Source organism: Tiliqua scincoides, chromosome 4 (assembly GCF_035046505.1).
Source record: "Tiliqua scincoides isolate rTilSci1 chromosome 4, rTilSci1.hap2, whole genome shotgun sequence".
NCBI lineage: Eukaryota > Metazoa > Chordata > Lepidosauria > Squamata > Scincidae > Tiliqua > Tiliqua scincoides.
In genome coordinates, this window is record NC_089824.1 from 107,098,982 (window position 1) to 107,119,458 (window position 20,477).

A 20,477-nucleotide genomic window follows, 5' to 3' on the forward strand; every position below is an offset into this window, starting at 1 on the left:
AGGTCAGTTAACAACGAGACTTGATGCACACCAGGTTTAATCCTACATGAGCAAGCCAGTCTGGCATGTATAACCAAAACCTGGTCAGGTGAAGAAGGGGTGGGAGTTCAACATCTGCTTGCCTACCAGGTTTTTAAGTGCAGCAGCAAGCCAGAGAGTGGAGACATGGTGTTGCAGTGGACTATCATGATAGCCTGTCCAGCAGTCATTTAGTTTTGAATTTGTGTACCTGGTGGTGGGTGACCAGGACTAAGACTAGTACGTCCTTTTGCCTAATGGTTTCCCTTGCTGAGACAGGAATGATTTTAAAGATGGTGTTTGCTTCCCCTAAACCTAATTGTGTTGGGGATTTCTACATGCCCACCAAGGCCCTCTATATGTAACAGCTCAGGACTCCATTACCTCCGTGACAACCTTGGGCCTGACTCAAATCATATCTGGCCCCATGCAGCTTGCATGACCCACACTTGATCTGGTATTTTTGACTGAACAGGACGACAGTGATTTGAAGTGGAGGAAGGCACTATGACTTCCTAGTCATAAGAAGATCATTATGTGATAGAATTTAGATTTGTCGGACCACTTAACCCCAACAAAATGGGGGGGGGGGTTCTTTTTGAACTGTCCTTCGCCAGAGATTGATGGATCCAAATGGATTCTTAACAGCTCTGGGGAAATGTCCTGTTGCCATGGCTGGTAGACATATCAAACCCTGGTTGATCTCTTAAATGGGGGCAATGGTCTGGACAGTTTATAAGATTGCTCCTAAGTACACTTTCTCAGTGGAACTTGGGGTCGATGGTTTTCTGAGGAGCTTAGGGTAATAACAGTTGGGGTGATGGCTGAATCAACCATTGATGAATTATGGCAAGTCTGACAGAGCATGGGTTAGAACTCATGTTACACTCTATTCTGCAGTGGTGATGGCCGTGAAGAAAGTATACTTCTTCACCACCATTGTGTCAGTGCAGAATTGTCCAGTAGAGCTCTTCTGTTAGAGGTTATACTTTTAAGAGCTCGGCCTCTTCATGTCTTCATAGGTCATTTGAAGTATGAGATTAATTAGGTCATCTTGAAACAGGAAACCTACGCAACAGTTTGGCCTGGGTGAGTAGGAAAGGGGAAAAAGTCATTCTTTTCCCCTTCCAGTCTAAAGTAATCTGCAGAACCCTTTAGGCTGCAAAAGGGGAGATCCCTTAAGCATGTACAGGTGTGCCCCCATATCTGCAGATTACGTATCTGGGGAACCCCTCAGCAGCTTCCCCAGCCCTCATAATGTTTTTTAAAGGCATAAAAATGCCACAGTTTTGCCAAAAAACCAGAAGAAACTTTTTTTGACCTAAACAGCAATTTTGAGCCCTGCAGACACCATGGGTGGATGCACGTGACCTCTGCAGGGCTCAAAAGAGCCTCCAGAGGGGGCAGGGGGCTTCTGCATTTGCAGATAATTGAAACTGATAATTGTTATGGGATCTGCGGGTGCAGGCCCCGCATTTATTTAGTATCATGAGCTGGTGTTGAGAAGTTACTGTTTAGGGATATGTTCCTTCCCATTCCCTGAAAGTTTTGGGCTGAATGTGCAACCAGACTGAAAATGGAGCACTGTGACACTACAGCACAATGGCACTGAAGTGTTGCGCTGCTCAGGTTTGGAGCTGATTGTGCTTGCTGCATAATCTGCTTGCTCGCTTTTTCTAAACTTCATGTGATGAGTTTGAGCAGCCTGAGGATCTTGAATAGTCTCCCCACCACAATGCCTCAATTTGTTTTAAATGATGTGAGTTTTCAGAGAATAGAAAACCTTCCTATTTTAAGGATCTGTAATCACCCATACCTTGGAATTACTGGCTCAGTGTTCTATGGCTTCAACCGTGCTGGAGTGCAGACACTCTTTAAGGATTGGTTCACACTTGCATTTATATTGCATGTATGTACATGGTCTTTGAGTTGCTTTTGGATAATATGCATATTCTGTCACTGGTGAATGATCTGTGATATCTTATACACATCACTTTAATTTCATTTAGGGTCAGGGGATGTTGCAGCCGTAGGTACTTTGTAGACTGCAGTGATGAACAGGCATCTGTGAACCTTTCTTAATAATGTCAAAATATTTAGTTTTGCAATTGGTTTTTCTCATGTGGACTTCCATTTTATATTTTGCCTTGAAAGTTGCAATTTTGGGGGTGATAAATATCCCTCCTCCACTCTGTTCTATTTTATCTCTGTAACTGTAGCCACTGTTTCCCTTCCCAATCTTCTGTTTTAAAATTGTTTTGTTTTGCTTGACTCCTCTTCAGGTATTCAGGAATCACGCTGACAATATAATGTTACATAACCAGTTGGGGTCAGCTATGTGCTGGTTTCACTTAGGGCAAATGAAGTGCATTTTGGAGGGAAGGCAATACTTTCAATATTGGTCTCATTGGTGATTCTGTGCAGTCAATGATCACTCTAACAATTGAAAATTCTTAGAAATCTTTGTAGCAACCCTTCCCCAACCCATTACCAAATGCAGAAGCCCCCTTCTAATACTATAAATATTTTGGGGAAAAGTTTAGTGATAACTGAACTTTCACAACTGATTTTGGTGTCAGAATGATTTGTTTCCTATGTTTAGGCAGAATTTGTATTATGGAACTGAAGGGTAGCAAAGTGCCTGAAGCTGGATATGACTCTGTTGGATGTAGGAAAACTCAAAAGACTGCGTTTTTCAAACAAAGAAGTCACCATTCTGTGACACTACTTCATGAAACAGGGATTGTTCTTCGTAGAGATGGATCAACTTGGAGGCAGTGACTATTTGGCTTCTCTTCGGCCAGTAGCAGTCAGTTAAGGTTATGCTACCATGTTGTTTCCCTTTAGAATCCTTTGCAGTGGACTGCTGCCTTAACCTTTAAAGCACCTGCTTGCTGGTTCCTAGAAGCATACAGAAATATAAGCCCTATTCAGACAACCTCCTGCAGTGAACTTATGGAGCAGTGAGTGGGAGGGACTCTGTCCTCTGATTGTTGCTCATTCATATGAACACATGAAAGGGGCCACAGTGTGATCAGGTTTCCAGAACACATGGAAGTTCCTACTTTCATGTAGTTGTGTGCACACAGTAGCTTCTTTTACTTACTGAACTGAACATGTGAGCATTTGGTGTTGTGTCCAAGACCAAATCTCATTCCTTCTTCCCCTGCAAGCAGCAAGGATCATCTGAATGGTTTTGTAGTGAAGGCCAGAATGTAAAATCTCCCTAGACATGCTTATGGTTAATTGTGGTTGAGGCCAGTGATTGAATAACCATGTGAAGTTTTTTGATTGAGTCCTTGTTTTGAACTGGTATTCCGTTGTGTGCAAGGGATTTTGCTGCAGTTCAATTTCAACTAAGGCTTTCTGTTCAGGTTCTGTTCTAGGAGTGTCAGGTGAGATAGTGATTCAGATTTTGATCCCAGTTCATTTTCATTTGGAATAGGAGGTTGCCTATTCAGGCAGCCTCCTGCAATGAACTTATGGGGCAATGAAATCCAGCCCTTGAGTCTGAACAATGCATTCTGTCAGTCACCATGAAATTAAATGACATTGTTGGAAAAGCGGGGTGAATTTTTTTAATTGTATTCGTTGTACTATTTTCGGACAGAATCTCACTGACAATGGAAAAGTTAGAAGGCATTAAAAATGTTGGAAGATTGATAGGGGAGAACTTTGGCAGCTAGAATGAGCTGGTATTTGTGTCCCTGCAGTATTCTTACCAGGCTGGTCTATACGTTCAGACAGTATAGACAGGTGGGTTCTGAGCTGTCTGTGACAGATCAGGAGAGAGATCTTGGTGTGGTGGTGGACAGATCGATGAAAGTGTCGACCCAATGTGCGGCGGCAGTGAAGAAGGCCAATTCTATGCTTGGGATCATTAGGAAGGGTATTGAGAACAAAACGGCTAGTATTATAATGCCGTTGTACAAATCTATGGTAAGGCCACACCTGGAGTATTGTGTCTAGTTCTGGTCGCCACATCTCAAAAAAGACATAGTGGAAATGGAAAAGGTGCGAAAGAGAGCGACCAAGATGATTACGGGGCTGGGGCACCTTCCTTATGAGGAAAGGCTACGGCGTTTGGGCCTCTTCAGCCTAGAAAAGAGACGCTTGAGGGGGGACGTGATTGAGACATACAAAATTATGCAGGGAATGGACAGAGTGGATAGGGAGATGCTCTTTACACTCTCACATAATACCAGAACCAGGGGACATCCACTAAAATTGAGTGTTGGGCGGGTTAGGACAGACAAAAGAAAATATTTCTTTACTCAGCGTGTGGTCGGTCTGTGGAACTCCTTGCCACAGGATGTGGTGCAGGCGTCTACCCTAGACGCCTTTAAAAGGGGATTGGACAAGTTTCTGGAGGAAAAATCCATTATGGGGTACAAGCCATGATGTGTATGCACAACCTCCTGATTTTAGAAATGGGTTATGTCAGAATGCCAGATGCAAGGGAGGGCACCAGGATGAGGTCTCTTGTTATCTGGTGTGCTCCCTGGGGCATTTGTTGGGCCACTGTGAGATACAGGAAGCTGGACTAGATGGGCCTATGGCCTGATCCAGTGGGGCTGTTCTTATGTTCTTATGTTCTTAAGTATGCTGTTTGTATTTGATCCATCATGATGTTACTCTGGTCTTTGCTTATGTTAGCACCATAAGGGAGGAGCAGAGTCCTACTCGTGAGTAAGAGCCCAAGGGTCAGGCATTTAAATCAAAGTTAAAAGTTAGCTGCACCTACGGTAGCACCTAATCGAAGGAAGGGAGGAGGATAAAGTGGAAAGCAGGTTTTTCTACTTGTTTAAATTAAACCTATACTTAACCCAGGTTAAACCTAATCTAAGTTAGAACATAACCTAAACAGTTCAGTAAATTGGGACACAGGATCTAGAGAGCAATAAATAATTAAACAAACCCAAATAAAAACTAGCTTGAGGTTACAAAAACAGTCCAGCCTAAGAGAACAGAACTAGGAGGGAAAGAACCTAGTAAGGGGCAATTCCCAACCCATTAAGAGCCCCATTAGGCTAATCCAAGCAGTCCATTCAGGAGCCTGCAGAGTAGGTTACGCCCATCAGCAGCCCTTTGCCTTCCTGAGCTTTTGTAAACTCACCTGGGAAGGCCAGCCCCCTTTCAGTCAGGAAGGAAGGAGGGAGGAGGAGCCAGCCAGGAGTATAAAGCTAGGCCGGCCATCGCATGAGGCTCTCTCCAGACGCGTGTGGCCTCTGGGAACCCAGTGCCTCGGGAACTAAGTGCCAGGTAAGGCACGAGAGTTTAGCATCTGGGCGAGTTCAGCAGCAGGGCGAGGAGGCCAGGGCCCCATACACTGCCCTTCCTCTTCCCTTGAGAAGAGGGCTGCTATACAGTGTAGGGTTTATAAAAGGACCCCTAAATAAAACAACAACAACAAAAAAGCTATGCAGTCAGACAGCCAGCAGCAGGGTGGGGGCTATCCAGTGTTCTGCATCGAGTGCCACATGTATGATTATATGCCTCTGGGGCATAAGTCATGGGTGTGTCCTCGGTGCAAGGAGCTCCAGGGTCTCAGGGAATGCGTCCGCTCCCTTGAAGCCTTGGTGGCTGACCTGGAGAAGCGCAGGCAGGCAGAGGAGGACCGTGGGGAGACTTCCGGGGACAATCAGGCTTCGTCCCAACCTCAGGCGTGCAGCTCCTCGGCTGACCGGGTGGGAAGTCTCAGGACTGGAGGACGTCATCCTGGAGAGGAGGGAAACAATCCCCTAGGGGGGACCCCTTCTCCAGGGGATGGGCCCGTATCCGAACGCACTCAGGATACTCCTCGGCGGGAGAGGGGGAGGGGGCTTCTTGTAGTGGGGGATTCAATTATTAGAAACATAGAGAGGGGGGTTTGCGACGGATGTGAGGACCACATGGTGACTTGCCTGCCTGGTGCTAAGGTTGCGGGCATCACTTCTTGTCTAGACAGGCTAGTAGACAGTGCTGGGGGAGAGGTAGCAGCTGTGGTGCATGTCGGCACCAACGACGTGGGCAAGTGTAGCTGGGAGGTCCTGGAGGCCAAATTTAGGCTTTTAGGCAGGAAGCTGAAAGCCAGGACCTCAAAGGTAGCGTTCTCTGAAGTGCTACCTGTTCCACGCGCAGGGCCAGCTAGGCAGGCGGAGATCAGGGGTCTCAATGCGTGGATGAGACGGTGGTGTAGGGAGGAGGGGTTTAGGTTCGTTAGGCACTGGGGAACTTTTTGGGACAAGCGGGGCCTGTACAAGAGGGACAGGCTCCACTTGAACCAGAATGGAACCAGACTGCTGGCGCATAACATTAAAAAGGTGGCAGAGCAGCTTTTAAACTGATCCCTGGGGGAAGGCCGACAGGAGCCGAGGGGCATCCGGTTCGGGACTCCTCATCCCTATGGGATGAGGATGGGGAGGTTAGAGAACAACAAGACAAAGGCAGGGTAGGAGAAGAAATTGGGAAAGGTAGGGTGATGGGATGTGATAGACGGTTTGGCACAATGAGAGGATGCGGGGACAAAGGAGCGAATAAGCAGCGCATCCTGGGGCATTCCGTGTACAAATGCTTTTATGCGAATGCCCGAAGTCTACGAGCAAAGGTGGGAGAACTGGAATGTCTGGTGACAAGGGAAAACATTGACATAGTGGGCATAACGGAAACCTGGTGGAATGCGGAGAATCAGTGGGATACCGCAATCGCGGGCTATAAACTCTACAGGAGGGACAGGCAGGGGCGTGTTGGAGGTGTGGTGGCCCTTTATGTTAAGGAAGGGATAGAATCCAGCAAAGTAGAGATTGAAGGTGGGTCCGACTCCACCGTAGAATCTCTGTGGGTTAAATTACCAGGCTTGTGCAGCGATGTAATACTGGGGGCGTGCTATCGTCCTCCAGACCAGAAATCGGATGGGGACCTTGAAATGAGGAAACAGATCAGGGAGGTGACAAGGAGGGACAGGATTGTAATCATGGGGGACTTCAGTTATCCTCATATTGACTGGGTCAATTTGTGTTCTGGTCACGATAAGGAAACCGGATTTCTTGACGTGCTAAATGACTGTGGCTTAGATCAGCTAGTCACGGAGCCCACCAGAGGACAGGTGACTCTGGATTTAATATTGTGCGGTACGCAGGACCTGGTTAGAGATGTAAACGTTACTGAGCCATTGGGGAACAGTGATCATGCTGCGATCCGTTTTGACGTGCACGTTGGGGGAAGAATACCAGGCAAATCTCTAACAAAAACCCTTGAATTCCGACGGGCGGACTTCCCTCAAATGAGGAGGCTGGTTAGAAGGAGGTTGAAAGGGAGGGTAAAAAGAGTCCAATCTCTCCAGAGTGCATGGAGGCTGCTTAAAACAACAGTAATAGAGGCCCAGCAGAGGTGTATACCGCAAAGAAAGAAGGGTTCCACTAAATCCAGGAGGGTGCCCGCTTGGCTAACCAGCCAAGTTAGAGAGGCTGTGAAGGGCAAGGAAGCTTCCTTCCGTAAATGGAAGTCTTGCCCTAATGAGGAGAATAAAAAGGAACATAAACTGTGGCAAAATAAATGTAAGAAGGTGATACTGGAGGCCAAGCGAGACTATGAGGAACGCATGGCCAGCAACATTAAGGGGAATAATAAAAGCTTCTTCAAATATGTTAGAAGCAGGAAACCCGCCAGAGAAGCGGTTGGCCCTCTGGATGGTGAGGGAGGGAAAGGGGAGATAAAAGGAGACTTAGAGATGGCAGAGAAATTAAATGAGTTCTTTGCATCTGTCTTCACGGCAGAAGACCTCGGGCAGATACCGCTGCCCGAATGGCCCCTCCTGACCGAGGAGTTAAGTCAGATAGAGGTTAAAAGAAAAGATGTTTCAGACCTCATTGATAAATTAAAGATCAATAAGTCACCGGGCCCTGATGGCATCCACCCAAGAGTTATTAAGGAATTGAAGAATGAAATTGCAGACCTCTTGACTAAGGTATGCAACTTGTCCCTCAAAACGGCCACGGTGCCAGAAGATTGGAGGATAGCAAATGTCACGCCTATTTTTAAAAAGGGAAAGAGGGGGGACCCGGGAAACTATAGGCCGGTCAGCCTAACATCCATACCGGGTAAGATGGTGGAATGCCTCATCAAAGATAGGATCTCAAAACACATAGACGAACAGGCTTTGCTGAGGGAGAGTCAGCATGGCTTCTGTAAGGGTAAGTCTTGCCTCACAAACCTTATAGAATTCTTTGAAAAGGTCAATAGGCATGTGGATTTGGGTGAACCCGTGGACATTATATATCTGGACTTTCAGAAGGCGTTTGACACGGTCCCTCATCAAAGACTACTGAAAAAACTCCACAGTCAGGGAATTAGAGGACAGGTCCTCTTGTGGATTGAGAACTGGTTGGAGGCCAGGAAGCAGAGAGTGGGTGTCAATGGGCAATTTTCACAGTGGAGAGAGGTGAAAAGCGGTGTGCCCCAAGGATCTGTCCTGGGACCGGTGCTTTTCAACTTCTTCATAAATGACCTGGAGACAGGGTTGAGCAGTGAAGTGGCTAAGTTTGCAGACGACACCAAACTTTTCCGAGTGGTGAAGACCAGAACTGATTGTGAGGAGCTCCAGAAGGATCTCTCCAGACTGGCAGAATGGGCAGCAAAATGGCAGATGCGCTTCAATGTCAGTAAGTGTAAAGTCATGCACATTGGGGCAAAAAATCAAAACTTTAGATATAGGCTGATGGGTTCTGAGCTGTCTGTGACAGATCAGGAGAGAGATCTGGGGTGGTGGTGGACAGGTTGATGAAAGTGTCGACCCAATGTGCGGCGGCAGTGAAGAAGGCCAATTCTATGCTTGGGATCATTAGGAAGGGTATTGAGAACAAAACGGATAGTATTATAATGCCGTTGTACAAATCTATGGTAAGGCCACACCTGGAGTATTGTGTCCAGTTCTGGTCGCCACATCTCAAAAAAGACATAGTGGAAATGGAAAAGGTGCAAAAGAGAGCGACTAAGATGATTACGGGGCTGGGGCACCTTCCTTATGAGGAAAGGCTATGGTGTTTGGGCCTCTTCAGCCTAGAAAAGAGACGCCTGAGGGGGGACGTGATTGAGACATACAAAATTATGCAGGGAATGGACAGAGTGGATAGGGAGATGCTCTTTACACTCTCACATAATACCAGAACCAGGGGACATCCACTAAAATTGAGTGTTGGGCGGGTTAGGACAGACAAAAGAAAATATTTCTTTACTCAGCGTGTGGTCGGTCTGTGGAACTCCTTGCCACAGGATGTGGTGATGCCGTCTAGCCTAGACGCCTTTAAAAGGGGATTGGACAAGTTTCTGGAGGACAAATCCATTTTGGGGTACAAGCCATGATGTGTATGCGCAACCTCCTGATTTTAGAAATGGGTTATGTCAGAATGCCAGATGCAAGGGAGGGCACCAGGATGAGGTCTCTTGTTATCTGGTGTGCTCCCTGGGGCATTTGGTGGGCCGCTATGAGATACAGGAAGCTGGACTAGATGGGCCTATGGCCTGATCCAGTGGGGCTGTTCTTATGTTCTTATGTTTAAATATGCCAAATACAGATTCCAATTCCAGAATTTTACCTCCAGTATAAGTTTGGACTGGTGAGCTCTGTGCTAGCTAAGGAATTGACATGTGTGTTTTTTTTCTAGCAATCATGATCTAAGCAGGACCCCATCTCTCTTGGCTGGACAAAAAGAAAAGGACTTCTATACTGCATGCAGTTTCTTAAGGTTACACAAGAAAATGATTGAATTGTTGCTAGGCCAAGCTGTGCATCTGATGAATCTGATGAAAGGGGTCTCAACCTTTTCACAAAATGGAACTACCCATTGCTACAACTTAGAATTTCGGCAAATATGAGCAAACCAAAGGACTGAAGTCCAGGAGAGTTTGAGCCCTGTAATGCTGCTTAAACCACCATTAAAACCTGACTTAATTTACTTCTCTTCAGTCACTCCACCTAAGGGTCAGGAAAAATACACCTGGGTGGGAAGTAGGAGAACAGAATTATTTAGTGTAGATTCCTAATGTGTTCCATGCAAATTAAAGCAGTGCTATATTAAAAAAAAAAGTTTCCCTGAGACTGCTCTAGCCTTGTTGCCTCTCTTTCTCAAAGGTCTTCCTTTAAAAATAGGAACTCTCCAGTTCCTCAAAGGAGAGCATACAAACCGAACTAATTAAGCCTAATCTTATCAGCAATAGGGCAGGCAAGCAAGCTAAAATGCACTTTTCTGCATCAAGTGCACACACCCTTTCTCTCCCCCTGCTTTCATTACCGCTTAACATAAAATGTTGCCAAGTCTCTTCTGACATTAGCCTATAAAATGCTAGGCAAGGACACACCATATTATTTACAAGTACCCTGAACAACTTCAGATTTAAATGCTGTGCAGAAGGTAGCTAGGCATAGGTGAGTTGCAAACAACGGTTCACTAAATTTCCTGGGGCCACAAATACTCTGGGAAGGGACCACAACCGACCCACAAGAATATGTTGTGCAGTCCTACTATAGAATCCTTTCTCAAATGTCTTTCCTGTAACTTTCTCCTTTTGTACCAAAGCTATAGTATTCCCTACTGAGAGAGTCTAGTCATTGTGCTTAATATTTTTCATTACTGCTTGAGCTGGCATGTTCCATAAGACTGTAGTGGCAAAGTCTGATTTTGCCTGTGATAGGTCATGGGCTATAGTTGGATAGGTATGATCCATCAGTAGTGCCTCAAGTTTTAAAGATAATAATAATAATACTTCGTCACCTCCTGGGGTACCTTAAATCCAGTGAAGATCCTGAAACACAAGGAATTTTCTAAACAAGCAAATATAGTTAAATACTACCAAGTGTCTGAGGTAAAAATACACCAGGCTTTGTTGGAAAGACAAAAGAATAAAATGAACAGTTTATTCAAATATTTTTGGCAATGGTTTTTAGATCAGTTAAAGAGACTGTCTCAGATAATTGCCAAAGGATGCAAATGTGGAAAGTTATTCCTGTTTTGGAAAGTGAGCCATTTGCAAACATAGCCATGCTGTTCTGCTTTTGTATTTTCATTTTTTGTCATGGAAAAGCAATGGTGTCTTACGAGCTCTATTCTCTTTCCTGTTTGTTAGGTCTGCCTAACCACGGACAAACCAGACAAATGGTAAGAGAAAGTTCATTTTAAAAAAGTACAGTAAACACCACCACCTCAAGCTCTTAACAGTAGATAGCTCTAAGGCATAGTTACTTCTGGCTGTGCTTTCTCAGCTATTCCTACAATTTTTACTTGGCTCTGTATGCTTAAACGAAAACAACACATGCAGACATCAAAAAGGCACAATAAAATGAATCAACAGTGTCTCTCTAGAGTAGATTGGTGTTTTGTACTCAGGCAAACATTTTGCAAATGGATTAGTACAGCAGTCATGAAATGCATGGTAGCAGAAATTTTTTTCTTTTTTTCTGAAGGTGAAAGAGGGGTGTGTGGGTGTGTGTAAGCATAAATTTGGTATTTTATTTTTAACTGAGTTAGAATTCCTTTTCTGCTTGGAAGCATTTTAAAAAGTGAAACTTCTCCCCAGCTTCATTCTTTACTGAGAGATCTTATCAGAGGACTGAAGTATACAGCCGTTCTAAACAATCTTCTAAGAAGCTCATGAATGTAGGAAAATATTACATTTTCATACAGAACAATAACATATATCCTCTGGGCAACCTGTGTAATGTATACATTTTCACAAAGCATGTGCAGAAGGGGATCATCCTTAGTCTTAATACTGAAAAAATACTAGAAAGTATTGTTCTAAGGAAGTTGTCCTGATAGGTAAAATAGCCATTTGTCCTTTTGAAGAAAAAGAAAGGCGTTCTTTCTGGTGTAACTCGTCCCATCAGACTCTGGAGGTAGGCTAATTAAGCGGAGTTTCCAGTTCCTCCAGTGATGCAGACCCGCTCCCAGTTTTTGTTCTGCCTTTAGCAGAATAGGATTTTTCCCCTTGGCTTTGTAGCCTCCGCGCCTCTCTTCTTTTACTTTCACTTTGGGGCTTCTCCATCTCTTCCACAGATAGAATAACCAGCAGGGTCAGTGATAGAGATGTAGAATAGCAGACCCAATGAGCTGCATGGCAACATCTGCTCATAGGGAGCAGAATGGAACCCCAGGGAGGTGAAGAGGCCACTGCACAGTCCAGTTTTTTACCCTCAAGGAAATGAAGAGAGAACTTGTCCCACTATCTAGTTGGGCAGCACAGAAATAGACTGGACTGCATATTCTCTGGCAATTTCTTGGCATGAGAGAGTGACCAGGAATACTGAACTTGACCGTTGCAGCAGGATCACCTTTCCTATCCACCAACTTTGGTTCTGGATGGCACATGTCCAGTTGGTACCAGGATAAAAAACACACACAGAAGGGTGATGAGCACAAATGGCATTGAGCATTCTCAACCATCATGATAATAAACTGTGGTGATAAAGATAACTAGGACCTGATCGTGTCCCCTTCATCTCTTCTTCCAGTGTTGTTGGTGGAAACTTGCACCACCAAGAGGACTACTGGTGGATTAGCCAGCAATTGGTGGTGGAACAAGGTCTCATCACTAAAAGCCCCTGTTACAGGGGAAAATCAAAACAAGCTTCCCTGTTCTTTCCAAAAGGCCAAAAACTGTGTTGAAAGGAAAGGTGTTGTTTACAAGTCCTGTTATAAAAGAAAACACTGCTCACATGGGAGTTCTAAGTTCATTTCTCTCCCTACCTATACCTCACTTCAAGGAAAGATTAGTCCCAGATGATTTGTTTCAGCAGACAACCAGTAGTTTAAAGGGACTGTTACTGCAGTGGTTGGGTCTGACAAGGATCACAAGAACATTTGGAACTTCTCTGGTGGACCTGTTTACTTTTCCCTATCAACAACAAGGTCTAGGGTTGGCCTTCTAGCTTAAGGGAATGGTGGGAATCATCTTCTGATTGGACCGTGTAATTCTGTTCTACTACTTTCTGCCCACAAGTGCTCTTTCCAAGCTGATCCAGAACATCAGGATAGGGAGGGTGGAGGTGATATATGTGCAATACCATGCTGACTAGATAGCTTTGGTTCTTAGACATGAGGGAATTGGTGGTGATGCTCCCCTCAAGGTTGTTAACAATCTTGGCTGGGTACCTCAGAGATCAGTTTATCATCATATTCAGTTTGGACCTGCCCAACTTCCTGGAGACTGGTCCCAGTGTCTTGGCTTAGTATATTCAAAGAAGGTGGTCAAAATTCTTCTGGCTTCACAGCACTCTTCAACCGCTTGAATCTACAAGTGTACCTGTTAAATTTACCTGGGCAGAGAGCAAATGGATTATTACAGCAGTCACGAAATGCATGGTGGCAGAAATGCATGGTGGCAGAACCCTCCAGGCCTTCACTTTGCAACCGGTATTAGCCTTACAGAGTGGAGGTATAGAGCAGTGGTTCTCAAACTTTTTAGAGGCCCTAGAGCAGCGATTTTCAATCTTTTATATCTCATGTCACACTGACAAGGCACTAAAATTGCCAAGGCACACCATAAGATTTTTGACAATTGACAAGGCACACCGTGCTGCCAGTGGGGGCTCACATCCCCCTTTGGCCTTACTAGTAAATGACCTTCCCCCAAATTCCTGCGGCACACCTGTGGCCTACTTATGGCACACTAATGGGCCAAGACACAGTGGTTGAAAATGGCTACCCTAGAGGCTGCTACCTGATTTATAAATACCAAGGGGTGTGGTTATTATGGTGATTGGGCAGCAGTGCTCCTCCCAGTAGCAGCTTGTTTAACCCATGGTGCACATAGCCTAATCTACCCTTTCAGTTTCGCGAACCATCAAAAACACAGGCCAACACACATTTTGCTTCCTTGAAAGTTACACCAATTCCTGTGTATATTTGGGGTGCCTACACCATGGTTTCCTCATGAGGAAGCTGATTGAACCATTCACTAATGAGGCTATACTATATCTCCAAAACTAGACATGATAGGGCAAAATGGATGCCATTTTTGAATCAGCACCCCAAATTCATATCAAACCACCATAAAGTTTGGGAATAACTGTTCTGACTCTCAATTTAGTAGGCCTATGTAATTGGGTTTTTTTTGAGAACCACAGTTTGGGAGTCACTGGCATAGAGCTTTAGAGCAAGACTTCCTCATTCCCTGAAGAGGCAGGATACTACTGTGTTTAGCATTTTGGAACCCTCCTTGAAGATAATCATGTTCATTCTTCTTGGAAATGATTCTTTGGGAGAGCAACTCTTCATCAATCATCTAAAATCTGCAGTACCCAACCATTCAGGCACTACGTCCATTGTAATGAGAATTTGTAATCCTCAAGATTCTGTTCTTAGCTGCAGTGATGTCATCTAGGAACTTTTGTCTCTTTCTGTGGATCCTCATATTCCGTAGGGAAGAGGAGGTCTTTTGGACAGTTATGTCATTTGGCAAGAAGTTTCTTCTGTGTTTCATGGGACCCAGGAACTGTGTGTACAATTGTTCTGGCCCAGCCCCAGCTCTTGCCTGGAATTGACAATCTCACTTCTGTTAGTCTTTCATTTTGTCATCAAAGGCCAGAAGCTATTCAAAGCCACATTGGGCAGCTATATCAAGAACTGTATTGTACTTACTAGCAAAGTACAATAGCCTGTACCTGGGAAGATTGATGCTCACTCTGTAAGGGGCTCTGCCACCTTTGCAGCCCTTGCCATTCCACATGATTGAACATATGTCCTGTCCATAAATGTCCTGTTTGTTGTTAGCCACCCTGAGGACTGTGTTTGACACAAAGATAGAGTACAAGTTATACAATAGAAAGTTTATGTAAAAGTACTGTATATACTGTTGTCAGCCTGCATTCCAGTCATGCTGGTTGAATAGCTATGCCTCTGCAGCTGCAGCATTTACCATTTTCCTTCTGCCCCTCAAGAGAAGGGCATCCTGCACTGCCCATCTTTGTTGGGTTTGCTGATTTCTACACAGTGAACGAGTACTAGTCTTTCTCACCCTCTATTCCGATGCACTTGGGAATCTGCAAAAAAACCCCTTCCCTATATTTTCTATGTTTATCCCTGGGTGCAATGTTGTTCGTGCAGTGCAGTTAATTTTCTGTTTTTATCTGGTTAGCACCCTCTTGCACACTGTATTTTTATCTGAGTGGATTTTCTAATGACAGTATGTCTGAAACTGGGAAATGACAAGACCACAGATGATACCACAGATGACAAGAAGTCTGGTTGATTAGTCCTGCCACCAAATTTGAATGGGAGGAGTTAGCATAGTCAGGATGTCCTCCTTACTGCCGAAGAGAAAAATTGTTCATGGTAAATTTAGTGTTCAGTCTTATAGTTGTATGAGTGATATCTGCCTAGAATTGTGAGTGCCAGCTACTGAAAAATTAACAGAAAAATCCTAGATATGTTTGGATTTTGAATAGCAGGTTTCAAATCTGGATAATGATCAAATGAGTTGTAGTGATTGGGGCTGTTATTTGGGAAATGCTATACTTTGATAATGGATACTTGAATTGTTCTATAACTCCCTTAAAGAGACTGGCTACTTGTTGATGTCTGCTACAAAAGGTAAACTTGTGGTTCTGCCGGGAAACTGTCATGCAGTAGTCTCAGTGGTTTCATCTGCAATGAATGGTGAGGAAGCTTAACTGTCTCATTTTCTGTTTGCTAAGAACATGTTCTCGGGTGGGTGGGCTTCACAGTGAGATTACTGTAGAAGCAGCAGCAGCATAGAACAGTCATACAGTTTCAATGGGGATCTTCACAGTTTCAGTGGATTTTCAGTATACAGTATTAATATAAATTGCCCTTTTGAATGCTTAAAAGCTAAAAAAAATTGAGAAGGATCCTCATGCTGGTACTCCATAAAAATTCTCATTCATGCAGAGTAGAAGATACACAGATATCTGTGTACAAAAGATACACAGTTCCCCCACAGATACAAAGCTTCAGTGTATTTTAATAAAACTATTCCTTGGCAGCACCTGGGCAATATTTGTATGAGCATGTGCATTGTATTATATTAAATAAAATAAATTCGTCCAAACACAAAGAATGTATGGTAAAATACTGCAGTGTGTTTATTATTGCATGTCCAGTATGCATCTAATGCTAATTCCATATGTCCTGTGGCATGTTTTTAAAAAGAAAAAACAATACTCAAACTTACATTAAAAAGCCAGCAACCATAGTTCTTTTGGAATATAGTGTCACATCAAGAAACAGAAACCAGGGTGGGAATATGCTGATGGAGGCTGGCTCTTGGTGAACTTAAGAACGAAAGCCCTGCTGGGTCAGGCTAAAGGCCCATCTACTCCAGCTTCCTTTATCTCACAGTGGCCCACCAGATACCTCAGGGGGCATGCTAGACAAAAAGATACCTGCATTCTGGTGCCCACTCCCTTACATCTGGCATTCTGAGGTAGCCTATTTCTAAAACCAAGAGGTTGTACTGGTTTATAACCTGTGATGGTTTATAACCTGTGATAACCATCACTGTTTATAACCTGTGATGGACTTTTCTTCTAGATATCTGTCAGATGCTATCACCTGTGGCAAAGAGTTCCACAGACTAAGTACACGTTGGGTAAAGGAATATTTTCTTTTCTCTGTTCTGACTCTCCCACCCAGCTCCCTCCTTTCATTTTACTGGCTGAACCAATCTCAGAGGCTGAGATATGCTTAAACAGGATCTTAGGTACGTAGAAGATGGGACAGTGTGATTCTGGTACAACTTAGGAGCAGCATAGGGTCTGGTAACAGACAAGCAGAAAAACTGCTGTCTGCTAGGCTTTCTCATACTAACTCTCCTCCCACACAAGAGAGCTGCCTTTCTTCACCCAGATCATTTCCTTTCTCCCAGTCCAACAATGTAATTTACAGACTCTACCTTCTCAGTCATGATGATATGAGAATCAGTTATTTGTCCAAAATACTTTGGATTAGAGCATTGTTTCTCAACGTTTGTCCCACACTGTTCCACTTTGCATGGTTCACCTGTTGGAAGTACCACCAGAACTAACTGGTGATTATGTCATTGCTTCCAGATTGGGAGGCTAGATGCAGTGCAACAAACACTGGTAAGAGGCTCAGGACTCTTTTCAGGAGGGCTTTTTCGAGTGCACAAAAAGATACACTGGAGCTCTGTCCGCCGAAATGAGCCTTCTACTGCTGCTTGTCACACTGTATTGATGGTCTTGCTGCTAGACAGAGTACTGTTTTGACCTAAAGACATTCTGACTTCTGGACAGATCTCTAGAACAGAACCAGTATGCATGCTGAGGACAGTGTACAATTACATATCGTTATTCTGTGCATATAATATATTAAAAGAATATATGTGTGGATTAAGCCAGTGACAGATTGCTTGTGGCTGGCTACTTAAAGAAGAAAAAAGTAATACCTTCTTCCTGATCATGTCAGAAATAAAAGTTTGTATAAAACTTATCAAAAAATAGTATAATACATCCTTAAATGTGGTATAGCACAATCCACTTTAATGGCCTAAAGTAAAAGACATTTAGCCCTTGAATAACTTTACAGTCTTTGATTATCTTTAAAACTTACAGTATTGTAAGGTTTTCAGCACAATCCTATGCATATCTATTCAGAAGTAAGTCCTGTTGTGTACATTGGGGCTTGCTCCCAGGAAAATGTTTATAGGATTGCAGTCTTTTGACATTTAAGGCAGGTCAATTCCCTCTCCCCATCCATTTTTTTCCCAACTGCCACCTCAGCCCATGATTCCTAGGGATTCCTGAACTTAACTAGTCAACCTTAGATTGTTGTTTGAGAATGTTGTTTGTTTTTACAGTGTGTATAAATTAAGTACTTCTGTTCACCTTTGAGTATGTGGAAGTATTATGTAACACTGACCTCATTTTGCTTTCAGTCCCATAGGCATTTAGCCATTTGAATGGAACATAAAGTAAATGATTAAAAGCTGGATGGAATCTTATAAAAAATTATAAGATTTTTTCATTATATCAACATATAAGAGTATGTTGTCCAGTAACAGTTTCAGAACATGTTGGGAGAAAATGCTACAAACAAAAATTGCAGAACTGGGTTAATTACAAATATTTACAAAGGGTTCTGATTGTTTTCCTTTCATATTAAAAGAAAATTCTTCAACCAGTATATACCATTAATACCCAATACCTTGCAAACCAAGTAAGATTTGCCCTGATTCAGCTGAGGATGATGTGCTTATGCATGATTTTTTCCCATAACCATTTGCTTATGTACTTGTAGCCTTCTTTGTGTCTATTGCTTGCTGGAGCCAAAAACAGGATTCTAAATCTAGTATACATCCTAATGTATTGTTTAATGAATAGCTGAGCGCCAAAGCTGCCTCTTCACATGTAAAGCATGATCAGGACAACAAGGCATCTAAAAGATTTTAGATAGAATTGGCCCATGTTTTGTCCCCCAGTCAGTCCTTGCTTTGTAATTGGTTTTCACTTTTCTACTATTTCCTGAAGGAGGAAACTAAAGTGTGGGGGGAGGGGAGAGATCCATGGTTAGTTTGTGTATGTGTCTATGTAAGAATTGGTACCTGAATTTTGCTTGTTTTTCCTTTTGTAGTGTGTCTATTAGATTGTAATCTTGTGGATAAGATTTGGGTTTTTTTGTACAGCACTTAAAGATGTTTAATGATATGCCATCCCAGTCACAACTGATCAAAGGTTTCCCTCCGTTTCCCCGCTAAGCCATAGCAAGGGTACATGGTCATGCTCAAGTGAAACTCTCCTGACTCTTTAGGGACACCAGTTGAAGCGGATATTCAAAGTAACAGGTTTACTTAGGGTTCAGATTAAGAGGTTTATTTACTTAGGGTTCAGATATGTAGAAACCCAAAGAAATAGGTGGTTTCAAGGCAAACAGTATATAAGAAAAATAAAATAATTTTGTTTCTTTTGCCATATATTTATAAGTCTGGTAGGCTTAAATAACTTAATAATTCTAATGCTTACAAATACTGCTTGAATTTCAGACATCTCTCAAAAGAAACAGTCTCAGCATTTTAATCCCATGCACTTAGCAAAGAAGATCTGTAGAAGGCTTGGCAAATTGGTCAGTTCTTAGGTTCTTGTCTTCACCAATGGGAAAAGGTGGTGGGCTGAAGTAGAGGCTTTGGGTTGGTTTTTTTGTAAATGGCACCCCTGTAGGTAAGGTGCATATCACTTGGAAACCTTTGACAAGAGCAGCTGACAGATCAAAAGGAGAAAAAAAAAGGATTGGAATGTCTTCTTATCTCCCTGAAGAAATCGAACTCTGCCCCTGCTAGATTTAGCCTGCTAGGAAGATGTTCTTAAGTTTAGGTTATTATCTTATATGCTATCTGTGTGACAAGCCACTTGGATTCTTGTGGCACTAAAAAGGTAACCAAGAAGTCAAAATGGTCTTTAAGAAGAGGTTCTTTAATCTGAACTTGGGATTCTACAGAGCTTGTACACATTTATTTATACTGCGCCATCAGTATGACACTTTACGTAGAGTAAAAAGGCAGGTCCCTGCTCTGAGGGGCTTACAATCTAGATGTATGACTGGTTTGCCCAAAGATACAAGTATTCTGGTTAAGAATAATGTGTGAGATATGTTCAGTAATAAATTATATCTTCCTTCTGGATCCAAAGTTACTTTATTGTTCTTATTAGTTGGAGTAGTGTGGAATTAACATGATGATATAATAACTAGTTTCCTAAAAGCAAAAGTTTCAATAACATAAAATGATTGTTGTTCAGCAGTATCTACGGTAAGAATGGATCATTGGTTTTTGGAATGTGGCTTAAAAGTCCAAATCTACAGAGTTTGGGAAGCTAAGGCCTAGTTCAATTTGGCTTGGTTTATTTGCATCAACCATATGTCATCACAGATTTAAAGAAGAGGACAATTTAACAGCAATATGTGTTTGTTCAAATGCCAATATAATTACATCAGTTCATTGATTAGCCAAGTAGGGCAGTGGCCAAGCACTCACCCCCATCAGAGGACCCATCAATCCAGGCCCCATTACTTGCAGTGGTTGCATTCATGTTGTTGTTGTTGTTGTTGTTGTTGTTTGGTATTGTTAAGAATATATAACTCTTTTCAACAAAGAATTTCACAAAGCAGTTTACTGAGAAAATCAAATAACTAAATGGTTCCATATCCCAGAAGCGCACTGACAGTCTAAAAGCCCCAATGCACCATCAGGGGATAATCAGGAAAGTGCCAGGGGGCCAGCCTTGCCCCAGGGGCCCTGCAGCCTTGTACTGGCAGATACCTCCAGCAGACGACACAGTCCTTCAACAGTTTATTTCTTAGTTTCTCAGCCACTTTAACAAATAATATTGATCTGTATGCAGTAAGTCAACAAGTGGAAAACAAATGTTCTGGGCTTCTGTTAAATCTGGTAAGTTATTGATAAAAACCTGTCGGATTCTCTCTCACTTGGGTCTTTTCTATAATGGGCCTTTGTGA

At 43.2% G+C, this 20,477-nt stretch overlaps 1 protein-coding gene across 3 annotated transcripts in view; it reads left to right on the plus strand.

Moving 5' to 3' along the window:
• Nucleotides 1-20,477, plus strand: part of MTA1 (metastasis associated 1) — a 102,928-nt gene that overhangs the window by 67,966 nt on the left and 14,485 nt on the right. The window contains exon 18 of one of the 3 annotated variants that reach the window (XM_066623529.1): nt 11,119-11,150. The exons of 1 other annotated variant lie outside the window; for it this stretch is intronic. In XM_066623529.1, coding sequence (XP_066479626.1) covers nt 11,119-11,150 — 32 coding nt within the window. Of the gene's footprint in view, nt 1-9,659; nt 9,787-11,118; nt 11,151-20,477 lie in introns of those variants that run through there. One more of the 3 variants, XM_066623531.1, reaches the window with a different exon arrangement.